The sequence below is a fragment of the Phycodurus eques genome, chromosome 21 (assembly GCF_024500275.1).
Source record: "Phycodurus eques isolate BA_2022a chromosome 21, UOR_Pequ_1.1, whole genome shotgun sequence".
NCBI lineage: Eukaryota > Metazoa > Chordata > Actinopteri > Syngnathiformes > Syngnathidae > Phycodurus > Phycodurus eques.
Window position 1 is genome coordinate 8,503,142 of NC_084545.1, and position 13,123 is coordinate 8,516,264.

Below are 13,123 nucleotides of genomic sequence, written 5' to 3' on the forward strand. Positions count from 1 at the left end.
CATATACAGTTTAAACAGAATAAAGGATCATATTGCTGTTATTAAATTAAATAAAATAAATCCCCCAAAATACAAACTACAGTACATATTTCAATATGCTTTTAATAGTTGCTTTGTTGTTGTACTGTGAAATAAATATTTAAAAAATACATTATTTTGCAGACATACTGTATATCTAAACATCACTTGTTAAATCCAAAGAAAATGAATAAACTATGTATTCATATAGGCGGCACGGTGGACGACTGGTTAGAGCGTCAGCCTCACAGTTCTGAGGTGCGGGGTTCGATCCCCGGCCCCGCCTGAGTGGAGCTTGCATGTTCTCCCCGTGCCTGCGCGGGTTTTCTCCGGGCACTCCGGTTTCCTCCCACATCCCAAAAACATGTATTAATTGGAGACTCTAAATTGCCCGTACGTGTGACTGTGAGTGCGAATGGTTGTTTGTTTGTATGTGCCCTGCGATTGGCTGGCAACCAGTTCAGGGTGTAGCCCGCCTCCTGCCCGATGACAGCTGGGATAGGCTCCAGCACGCCCGCGACCCTAGTGAGGAGAAGCGGCTCAGAAAATGGACTGATGGATGTATTCATATTTTTTTTATTTTTTTTGGGAACAAAGCTATTGTAGCTGCTTTGCCAGGAAATAGTTCGTTATCCCTGAATATAAAAGGGTAAATGAACATCATATAATCTCAATCCATTTACAACAATCCCACCAGAATGCTAAAGTTACAAAAACATTTCTGTACTATTTACTTCGAAAATATTGCGACTAATAAATAGGTACATATGCAGATGAATGAACTTATTATATTAAATATTTGGAATGAGTGATCCACTGCTCAAATGGGTCTCGATCTGTGGAAAGTTTCTTAAATTTCTTTCAGTTGCATCATTGGGGAATGAGGGACTGCAGCTAATTATTAACACAAAATCAAGACGTAATGCTAATAAATGTCTTGTATTAATATGTACATGTACTGAACAAAGTTACATTAGTGTGCATTAGAAATTACAGTAGTATAAATTTAAATTGTGGGCAAGGATCAGCCTGCAATTGAATGCATGTTGGCAGAGGTCGGTACACGGGCAGGCAAGCAATCCAAAAAGGCAACAGTATCCAAAACATGACATGTTGATAATGTTTGAGTTTATAAGGGTGGCATAAAACCAAAGGTATAGAGTGAAATTCTGTTCATGGCGGGGGATACCTTTCAAAGCCATCTTGCGATAGGTGAAAAGCCACAAAATATAGTTTCACAGGCAAACACATTTCAACTCATGAAACATACTTGAACATCTTAAAACATGTTTTTTAAAGTATTCCTGAGCACCTGTTCTCACTCTCTCGCTGTCAAGAAATGGAAGACTAGCGTATAACATCCCTTTGAGCCAACAAAGGGATCTCCAAACGTTGTCAAGCATCTCGCAGCTCAATGTGGAACGACACTGAAGTCTACAGAGTCTAAAGTACTGTAAAATCAGATGAAAACGATCATTTAAAAATCTGCAATTTAGTGACAGCACAAACGATGAACTGTGATACTGCCGGGAGCACTGTATAGTATTAATATAGAAATATATACACGTGTGTGTTACTACATCCACTAGACGCTGTATATTGCAAATGGAGTCGGATTTGTAGCGAGAGCAAATGTTCAGTCTCTTTCTGTAAACACACAGGCTCAGTCAGTGTGAGATAACACTATAATAAGAGACCACTTCCCCTGTAAACATAAACAAAGCTTAAAATGGGGTTATATAATCACCGCCGGTAAGTACGGAGCCATTAGGAATTTACATACCACATTAAAAAATCTCTCTTTTAATTTTGATTTATTATGAACCTCCTCCAATTCAGTATCCTCTCTACTTTCAGTGGAAACTAAGAATTAAAGATATTTGCACCATGGAGGAAACTCAATCACAAGGGATTGATATTAGGGCCCACACACCACTGCAGGTTTTGATTGACAGGCACTGATGGCCCGCTGCCAAGAAGACAAATGAAGTGCTCAATCCATGAGAGTGAAGCTATTACCCGTTTGGATGTTGTTTATTTTCATCCTGTTCTCATCTCCGAACCCCATTATGTGTGTGGATCACTCTTTACGGCCAATGTTCAGTTAGGTGAGTCCAGGAGTGAAAATGGAGTGAGTTCTTATGCCATGTATGCCCTTAAAAAAAAGGGGAGCGACCTATTCTACTCGGTCACATCATGCTCCTCTGTTGCACTGCCTTTTATGATGTTTACATGACTTGATTGTCAACCAGACAACCTCTGCTCTATTTAGTCCTGTCCAATAACAAGGATCACATGACCTGATGTGCAAAGTCACATGAAAAATTGTATGTGTGACTTCACCAACTGCAACATATAAAACAATAACAGTAAGGATATTTATTTAAAAGCTTTTGTCGCGGGCAGGCTGGACTACTGCCACTACACATATATGAACTAGAGATGGAAATTTATTTTTAAGTACAGCTTATTCAGTTTAGCATGAAGTGTGAGACTAATGGTGCAAGAGGAGCGCTTTGAAACCCTATATTCATATTTTCCGTTTCAGTCAGAATATTGGTTAAAAAATATAAATGAAAAAAATACTAGTTTTGCCAGGGATCATTTGTGTTAATATACAGAACACAATTTCTCTACCTTTCCCTTTGTAGTTAGCTATTTTTGTCACAGACTCTCTCTGAGGTGTGTCTGGATAATTTTAAGCTTCTATGGCACTTTTATGTGTATGTGGGGGACATTGTATCAGCCCAGGGATGGCTATAACATGGAGAGCCAAATATTAGGACTGCTTAAGTGGCTGGAAGGGTTTTATGTCAAAATCAAAGAAAGGAACCACTGCTCTTCATGCCGAAATATTCATTCACACACTAGCAAACAAATGTAACTGTTATATTAAGAGCTTCCATGCTGATCACAACCAGCCCATGATTACATTCCTCTTCTCCTCAAAAGGTTGTGTCGTTAGATAACACGATTTGTAGTTTATATTCTCTCCTCTGCTACTTTTTACTCCTTAGAGTTTAGTCTCAGGTTTCTACTCACGACTTATTTTATTACTGTTGAATTCAGGAAATGGAATTCCTCTCAGAATTAATAAAGTATCTATCTACCAATCTATCTAAAAACATCCATCCATCCATTTTTTTGGACCGCTTATCCTCACTAGGGTCACGGGCGAGCTGGAGCCTATCCCAGCTATCTTCGGGCAGGGTACACCCTGAACTGGTCGCCAGCCAATCACAGTATCTAAAAACAAAGACCATAAATTTCACCCAAATTAAAATAAATGGGCACGGTGGGCGACTGGTTAGAGCGTCCGCCTCACAGTTCTGAGGACCGGGGTTCAATCCCCTCCCCGCCTGTGTGGAGTTTGCATGTTCTCCCCGTGCCTGTCCCCGGTTTCCTCCCACATCCCAAAAACATGCATGCTAGCTTAAAACATGTATTAATTGGAGACTCTAAATTGTCCATAGGTGTGAATGTGAGTGCGAATGGTTGTTTGTTTCTATGTGCCCTGCGATTGGCTGGCAACCAGTTCAGGGTGTAGCCCGCCTCCTGCCCGATGATAGCTGGGATAGGCTCCAGCATGCCCGCGACCCTAGTGAGGAGAAGCGGCTCAGAAAATGGATGGATGGATGGATGAAAATAAATGAAAAAAAGAAACTGAACGCTAATGACATTTTGTAAACCATAGGCATAGATTTGCACACACAGTATAAGGTGGGTCACGTGTCGCACAATACAATTTGGCCAGTTGCCTATGTGATAACCACAGGAAAAATTATATGCTTTGATGGAACAGTTTACCCAATTGTTTTAGTCTTTAGTCACTGTTGTTGGGCGAGCAGAAGATTGCTAAACTGTACCGCCAAACTGAAAGAGATGATTACTTTTTTTAACAAGATTACCAGTAATACTACAGAAGGTAATTAAAATGACTCTTTAAGGCAATTACATTCGGTTCCTTATCTGAAAATGAACAGATGGAAAGGTCGTTGCTGTGTACTTAACATCAATATTGATGCTGCTTTTAGTCTCTAATAAACACACGTAAATGTATCGTTTCCCATGCTGTTTGGACAACGCCATGTTGCGTCTTCGTCTGGTATGTGTCACTGCTGGTGCATGTGTGAGCATGCCAAGGAGCCTGGCATAACGCATTAGGTGTACTAATGAGGCAGAAACACAATACAGCACTAATGCAATCAGAGGTGTCATGATAAATTATTTGGGTGTCATTAATAACGAGGACTCTTCATAGTAACCCAGAAACACAGAGCTTTGTCAGTCGACAGATGACCGTGACGGTGATGACCATGACAAATGCTTGCTGTCAGTGTTTACATCCCATTACAGACAAAAGCGGGGTCTACATACTCACAACTGGGTCAAACTTGGCATTTTATTTTTATCCCCTTGTAGATTTGGACACAAATAGAGGAGCAACTGGTTGTTTTGACTGTGTGTATAACGGGTCTCTCCCAAGTCATTCAGTCTCATAAAAATGACAACAAGAGTTTGTCACCACAATATAAGATAGCTAGCTAACAGTTAGTCTAGCTTCTTGTAGCATTAAGAAGAAGCAAGAGAAGTAGTAGAAGAAGAAATACAACAGACAACGAGCTTTGGGGTAGGCGATAGGTCTTGTCAGATAAGAGATATTGTTCTGCGTGTGTTGTGCTACGTTGATCTTTGAGTACACCAGATATATATGAGCAATAAGAACGCACATGCCAAGTGGAGTCGCTTATAAGTTAATGAGATATAAATAATTGTGATGTGGGAACCCCGATTATCTTGTAGTTTGATGCTACATATCATCGCTGTCTGATAAAAAAAACTGTATGTCCAACATCATTTTTTTGTTGTTGCATGTCCTGGTGTTTTGTGGTTACTCTGTACACAACAAAGACTAATGTACAACCAGAAACCTAAAGATTATTACCCCGTACCCATACATTTTATATCGCTGGTGATTTGGGTACGTAAAAAAAAAAAAATGCAACTCTCTTTAGTTGTACTGATTGTTGGAAGTTTTTCGTGTTTTTTCTTTTGTCCATCCTTTAAAAAAAGTTACTGAGAAATGGATGCTCCCCAACAAAAACCATGGGTTCTCCTGTAAAAGCCAGAACTAAAAAGTTATGTGCACCTGTGTCTGTAGTTTATATCGCAATCTGCTTTAATTGTGCTATAAACAACAACAACAACAAAAGCTCTCAATCTCTGTCTTGAAAAGGGACGCCTCATCTCCAAAACAACCAAAGGAAACTTGATGTGTGGGCTAAAGCTGACAGCATTAGTGGTGATTGTGTGTTAGGAGCACTCAGCTGTACAGTAGGTGGGATGGTCCACGGCAGGTGACTGAGAGTGCCAACCCTCCCGAGAGGTTGCATGTCTATCTAAGTACTTTGCTTAGCTACTGCTGCTAGGCAATTAAGAGTCCCTCCAGTCATACAGAGCAGCCTGTTCCAATGGATTCTCTATGTTAACATAACAATGTGCATTCAGTACACTGGATAAAAATGAAAACATATACAGAATAGGATGCACAAACAAATTACCAACAGAGCCTCTAGCTATAAAGTCTTTAAAATCATGGATATTTACTTGTTGTGAAAATGGGGACTGTGTAAGGATTTACAAAGACAGTGTTATTAGGGAGTGAGAATTGCTACATTTTGGAGAGCAACAGTCCAGTTTAAAAAAATAAATAAATAAAATCAGTGAACTGGTTAAGATTAAGGGTCGGGCTTAGTTTAAATGATTTTCTTGCACAGTTGTGTATACAGTATATAGAGCATATAGGGGGGCTTCAATATTTATTATCCAAGCCTGACCCAAAAAAAAGAAAACTAAAAAAAGAAAAAAGAAAAAACCGCTGCGATAGGCCCCAGAGGGGTGCAGCCCTAATTCCTGCAGATATTTTTGCTGTGGGTATTTGCTGATTCACACAGGTAATAGTCAATATCTGTAAAGAAGTAGTGTTGCATTTTGATGAGGAGTCACCTCTACAGTAAATTCTTGTGACCTTCTGCTGAACTGTGACGTTTACGCAAACAAATGAGAAATTCATAGTGCACCTTGCTGCCTGGACTGGAATGCAGAAGAAAACAAAAAAATCAATAAAAATAATACACAATGTGCGTAGGATGTCCTGACCATCAGAATCACAACCTATTATTAATTTTGAGGTAACCCTCCTTGCATGCTCACGTCCCCAAGTCTGCTCAGTGTGTCCTTTCAAAACCTGAGCCTAAAATGTTAAAATATATACCGTATTTTCCGGACTATAAGTCGCTCCGGAGTATAAATCGCGCCAGCCCAAAAATGCATAATAAAGAAGGAAAAAACATATATATGTCGCATTGGAGTATAAGTCGAATTTTTGGGGGAAATGTATTTGATAAAATCCAACACAAAAAACAACATTTATTCTTGAAAGGCAATTTAAAATAAAAATAGAATAGAGAGCAACAGGCTGAATAGGTGTACGGTATGCTAACATAACACATTCAGCTAACGTTACATGACGCACAAACAATGAACTGAGAACGTGCCTGGTATGTTAACGTAACAAATTAACAGTTATTCAGATAACTATAGCATAAAGAACATGCTAACAACTTTACCAAACCATCAGTGTCACTCCAAATCACAAAATCCAATGAAATCTTCATCCTCGGTCTCACTTCTAAACAACTCCGCTAACTCCGGAGGTAGACGATCCGCCGCTTCCTCTCCTACGTCGCTTTTGTCAGACTCTTTGTCAGTTGCAGGTACAGATACACAGGCCTTAGAGCGCCCTCTTGCGGTTGTCCGTGTGAAAATAACATGAAATTATATAATAATGTATTGATAATTTCACATATAAATCGCTCCGGAATATAAATCGCACCCCCGGCCAAACTATGGAAAAAACTGACGTATAGTCTGAAAATACGGTAATCATCTGCATACCGTGTTCTTGGTTTCTTGTTTGCAGTCATAAAAATGTCACACCTAATTGTACAGACCTGTGGAAGCAATTTCCTTTTTAATTCCACTTGAATGGACTGGTAATATACATGAAATAACAAAGCTAAGGAACCCCAAAGCTGGATAGAGGCAGTTCATTCCAATTGCCATATCAGTCGCCATTCTTCAAGTGTATTTTTATCTAATATTCTGACGAGACCATGATAATACTGAAATGATATTTGCCAGACTTTCCTGTAACATTCAATACATTAAATATATATTCAATACCATTCACCTTGAAAGGTGTGCTTCAAAATGCCAAATATTATTTTTTTTAATGACCTACAGAGTACTTCTGAACATGCTCCTTCCGTCTTATTTGTAATGTAATATTGAAATATATAGCTTGTTCTATGAGCGTTTCAAACATAGGTGGGATCTAATATCCTCAATTAATTTTTACTTGCCAGTTAAACATATAGTTAAGACATTATTCAGCTTGTTTTTACATTTGTTTGAAAGTTGAGAATTTCTAACCTCAATTTTAACTTCAAACACAACCTGTACAGTTGATAATGGTTTTATGTTAGTGACAGTTTAGGATGGTTTAAAATTGGAACTGATTTTTTTTATGTCCACTGTTTCCTATAGGTAAAGTCATTCTGAAATATCATAAACATCGGCGGTCAGCCAAGGTTCAAAGAACAGATTGCTTTCTACTGTTGAGGTTTTTCATCCTACGTACCTTTTAAGCAGACTGCATCATGATTAACTCTCTGGTTGGTTAGTGTTAATACGGAAACACAAAATCAATAAACCGAAATTCTGGGGATGTGGAACCTTCTCAGTGGAGTAACGCCCACCTAGGTCAGTATCCCTTGTCCTACTAAACCCCCACATGCACTTTGTGTGTTTGTGTGCATGTGCGTGCAGGTTTCCTAAAGAGTAGTCATCAACTGAGGTTGTGTGACTCGGATTTTCGGAAGTCATCGTTGTTCCTCTTCATTGCATTTAATTGATTGGAAATCTATAAATCACAACACTTTAGAAAAGCAGGGAGACCAAAGATTTGATGCCCTGTTTTAAATAATGACAGAATATCATAACACAATTTCACTGAAATGCATTATGACATATCCTCATTTCATATTATATATGTATATACATATATGAGTGTATTTATTTTCATATACAAGGCATACAGTAAACAGATTTAATACGAGAGGGAAAACATTTCAAAGTTGGGTTCAAAGTCCTCGTTAGCTAGCCCACAGAGCAAAGTGCTTAATTATGTTTCCTAAAGAAGGAAGAATCTTTATTATGATTAACAGATATCAGAAAAAAAACTTATTTAATTTAAAGCTGAAGGAGGTATAGTAAATTCTCATTCTAATGTGCAATGTGTATTTGTAATGCTTGACTTCAAACTGATGGTTCATCCGCACATCATCCCGTTAGACAAGCAGACAGGCAAGAGTCCCCGACGAAAATTAACCAGGAGCGCAAACTGGAGAAAGAGAGAAGACTAAACAATGGCTGGGAAACTGAAGAACGAGACAAAACAAAGCTGTGGAACACCGATAACAGTGAATACTAGCTGTTACTGTCAATAGATTCTAATTCTCTCCTTTGCCTTCATCCAGACTTTGGGTTGAACATTTTTTTTTTATTGTGGATAACAATTTAAAAAAACATTATATTCACTTATTTTGTCAACAAATACTGTAAGCACGAAGGGCATAATGGCCATTACAATGGCATCAATGGTTAGTGTACACCCCTCGCATTTGTATAAATATTGTATTATATCTTAATGGAACAAACACTGAAGAAATTACACTTTGCTCGAATGTAATGTAGTCAGTGTTGTATAACTGTAAATTTACAGTACTGTCCCCTCAAAATAAAATAACATACAGTGATTATTATTTATTTATTATATATTATTATAACCGCTAGCAGACAAAAGTGATTAAGCCTTCAAATACTGCATGTGGGGTACTGTATAACAAGTCTAGCAAAATCTTTGCAAAATGTATTATTATTTTTGCTCCAAATTGAAGAAAACTAAAAAAAAAAAAAAACACTTTTGCTTGTTTGGGGTTTTTTTTTTTTGCTTTTGCTTTCCATTTTTTTTTTGGGATGTTAGTGAAATCTGTTTCTGTTGATTAAATTCCAAGATCAAGGAGCAGGATAAGCGACAAAAGCCCTACCTCGCTGGCTACTCTCGACAATATCTCCAGAAGTACAGAAAAGATGAGAACATTTGTGGTGTCACATGATACATTTTCCACTTTTGCATGTGGTGGCAGTTCAGGAGGAGTAGTGATTAGAAAACCACTCTGGAAAAATAAGCCACTAGGCAGACAAGACCTCTCATTCAATGCACAGAATGAGAATTTTGATTAGCAACTTGTTTGTGTTGGAGCGGCTCTAGTACAAAGAGTAGAACATAAAATGTGCAGAGAAGAGACAGCTGGTGACACCTATCTGCGGCTTTTACTTCTTCCTCTGACCACCACCAGTGTGTTCAGATTATGTGCGAAAGACACTTTCAAACTGTCAGTGTTTCTCTCCTTGCTTCCTTGGCAATACCTCACTTTGCCTGTTATGTTGTTTTCTCGCCTCATGTCTTCTTGCCCTCTTGTTTCACCTCCATTTCTTTCAAGGCCTTTCATCTTCTGCACGATTTTTCTCCATCTGTCTCTCCTCTACTTCCTTCTGCTGCTCTCGTGTTTGTCCACAGGTGCAAATTATCTTGTAGATGCTTTGAATGGTTCAAGGACTTGCCAGCATGAGTACAGGCAGTAGTTTATTGCCATGGAAGCTGCCTATTGATACCAATACAAGCGTTCTGTTATCTGGTACTGGTCCAGTAGGCACGAGTGCAAACATAATTACACTCTAACCACTGGAAACAATACTTAACTCTTCCTCAACTTTCTTTTAAGAACATTTTATAGAAAAATAAATTTTAGTCTTGTTAACGTCAATTATTGATAAAAAAACGAAAAACACTTGCTTTGAAATTCCTTAGCGTTGAAGAGAACTCTTTAAATATGGTAAAAGGCTGATGCAATACAATCACTGGCACAGAGACACAAAATTACCATATCAAAACCAAGCAGTCAAGTCGTTCGTGCACAACAGCTCGCATACAAAATGAGCATGCAGATTAAGCAAGTATTACACCGGATAAACAAATGCTGAGGCCAACTCACAGAAATTGGCGTATAAACACTCAAATACTATTTGGTTACTTCCATTTTTTAAAGTTCTTAATACCACAGGTACATACTGATAATTTTGTTAAAGAATAGAAATCAGATTTGGAGTCAAATTTCTTTCATGATAAATGAAAGACAAAAGCGGTCATTGGGGCAAAATGGCAACTATGTCCTCAAAGGTATCTAAGCAAAAACTGTGATTTTCTGGCAATGCCAGTATATCATCGACACGCTTTTCTGTCCCAAATGTAATTGTGGATCTTTTTGTGGAAAATGTGTTTAGGATGAGAAAAACAAATACAGAATACTTGACTCTCAGGACTCACGCAACAAAGATCTACATTATTAACTGTTCCACAGTCAAGCACCTACAAAACATTCCCACAATGCAGCTCAACCACCAATGCCAAGTAGTCAATGCCAGAAGCTACGCAAGCACTGCACTGAAAACAAAACAAAAAATTACTGAAAGAATAAAGTCTGAATTATGACAATGAATTCAAACGGAGAAAATGAAGGAACAAAGTCATTGTCTGTAAAAGAAAAATTTCTTAATTTTATGACAATATGTCCAAATTTTTAGAGAATAATAGAACAAATTAAAATACAAAAAATAAATCATCATCATTATCAAATTAAAGCATGAATGTATTCCTGGTGTTAGAGGAGCATTGACGATTACGTTACACATCAGAACAAAGGTATCTCTCAAAAACAATGAAATAGTTGATGTTTTGGCACATTAACACCATCGCCATTTTTTTTTTTTTTTTTTTTGTCTGAGTTTGTTGTCACATTTCTGTCGGGCCAATTATATACTACTCGTGCACTCACTGTTGTAGTCTCGTCACGCTGCACTATTTGCATATCTGTTGTTGACCAATACTGGCCACTCATGCCAGAGTAGCATCTGCCCCATTTGCACACTGATTGAGGAGTATCTGCAACATTTGCACAATCAACATTGTCCCAGATTATCGCACTACTCGTCACTTTAAAATGCATACACTCATTGAAGTCTCGGCGCCCTTTGCACAATGGTCATTGCACCGGACTATTGCGAGATTAGTCATTCGAACTGCTCTAAATGCTAGAGGATCTTTGTGTATTGATAGTTATAAATACCTGTGTTGGTTCCTAAGAATATACTAAATGAATTGAAATAAGGTTTTAACAAATATTTAATAACAAACTTAATTGTGTTTTTTTCTAAAACAATGGATAACTTTGTTTTCATGAAAATTAGTTTTTCTCTTTTTTTTCATGTTCTTTCTTTTTGTTTTTAGTGTGGGCCTAGTACTTCACAACTTTTGCTGTAAACATCTCTAATTCTAAAATTCTAAACAAATTGCAATGTTCAGCCCATTCACTCATCCTGAGTCAGTACTCAAACAATGTCACAAATGTACTCACAAACACCTTGTTAAAGACTCAAATAGAAAAGGTGTATCTTTTCCTACCATCTTTGCGGTAAAGGTTGATCTCCACTTTCCTCTCTTCTGACCCGAGTAGGGCCTGCGCCATCTGAGCAATGGCCAGACGTTTAGTGTCAGGTCCGTAAAGGAAGTTACACGTGCATGGCTTCTGCATGATCTCAGCTCGTGAGTAACCACACATGTGACAGAAGCCATCGTTGCAGAAGATAATGGCGCAGTTCTCCACTCTTGCATTGGCAATGACGAACTTGCGACCTGAAGGAAAAAAAAGTGGTTATATTTACAATCTGGGTTAAAAGACAGCTCTGCCAATTGAAACGACAACATTTCAACATATTTTGCTAAACATTTGCCTGACTACAGGCAGCACAGATTCCTCCCACATTCCAAAAACATGCATGTTAAATGAAATTAAGTCTCTATATTGTCCATAGGTGTGAATGTGAGTATGATTATGATGAGTATGATTGTCAAAATGTTCCCCGCTATTGACTGGCCCAAAGTCAACGGGGCTAGGCTCCAGCTTACCCGCAACCCTAAGGCCCGCTGCACACTGATGCACACTGAGCGATGCGGCTGAACGCAACTGAAGTAGCCAATCGTTAAAAAATTACAGTTGGCTACTCTGTGCCGCACACCAAGCGATTAAACACAGCAGTTGATCTGTAAAAGGGATGGAAGGTGCTTTAAGGACTCCTTGTTTTTCTCAGCTCAAGGTCTGTTGTGAAATCATGTACTGAGACTAAAGTTACTAAACCGGAGGAAAAATATCGGGAAATACTGTAACAAGAGGGCAAGTTGATTCCAAGTGGGGGTTTGGACATCCATGAAAAACAACTACAGTATAAGCCACTTTCTATGCTTTGCAATGTATCGCTATGCCAACTGACCAACGTACTTAAGCTTTGATGAGTTTTTCCCGGCCTCCATCCTGAAGACAAACTCGACCATAAAGCTCCCTAATGAAATACATTTCCTCAACACTCTGATAATAAATGGTGAGATTCAGAGAAAGCAGACATCAAGGGACATTTAAGATTCAAAGTTTTCCTTTTTTGCAGGACAGCTGGTACTCAGGCAGTCTGCAAGCACATTTTGCTACCACTAACAAGGCCCTGTTTCAAGTGAGACGTCTATTATCATGACAACCAATTCTTGAAGGCAAAAAAAAAAGATTTGTCAATTGAAGACTGCAACTGGGAGAATGCATTCAGGATCATGAATAACTATAATACAAGCAAGAAGATTATTGTGGCAGGGAATCTGAAGCCAGCAGGTCATTAAAAACACCACGGTTGTGCAAAAAAAAACATGTATATAAAAACGTTTTGTGTCATTCAAATTCCATTTTAGGAGATCTTCACTTCGAGTCTTATAAATCATCTTCAAGGACTCCAGGTTCATTTTGTTCCAGCAATTGTTCTTACCTGGTATGCAAGACTTTAGACCCTGACCATAATGATCTTACTGTGACTCATGCCAAAA

General features: G+C 38.4%; 1 protein-coding gene across 1 annotated transcript in view; it reads right to left on the reverse strand.

Moving 5' to 3' along the window:
* kcnh2b (potassium voltage-gated channel, subfamily H (eag-related), member 2b) overlaps positions 1 to 13,123 on the reverse strand; it is a 173,532-nt gene that overhangs the window by 141,533 nt on the left and 18,876 nt on the right. Inside the window, exon 2 of the mRNA XM_061665725.1 lies at positions 11,663 to 11,893. Coding sequence (XP_061521709.1) covers positions 11,663 to 11,893 — 231 coding nt within the window. The remainder of the gene's footprint in view (positions 1 to 11,662; positions 11,894 to 13,123) is intronic.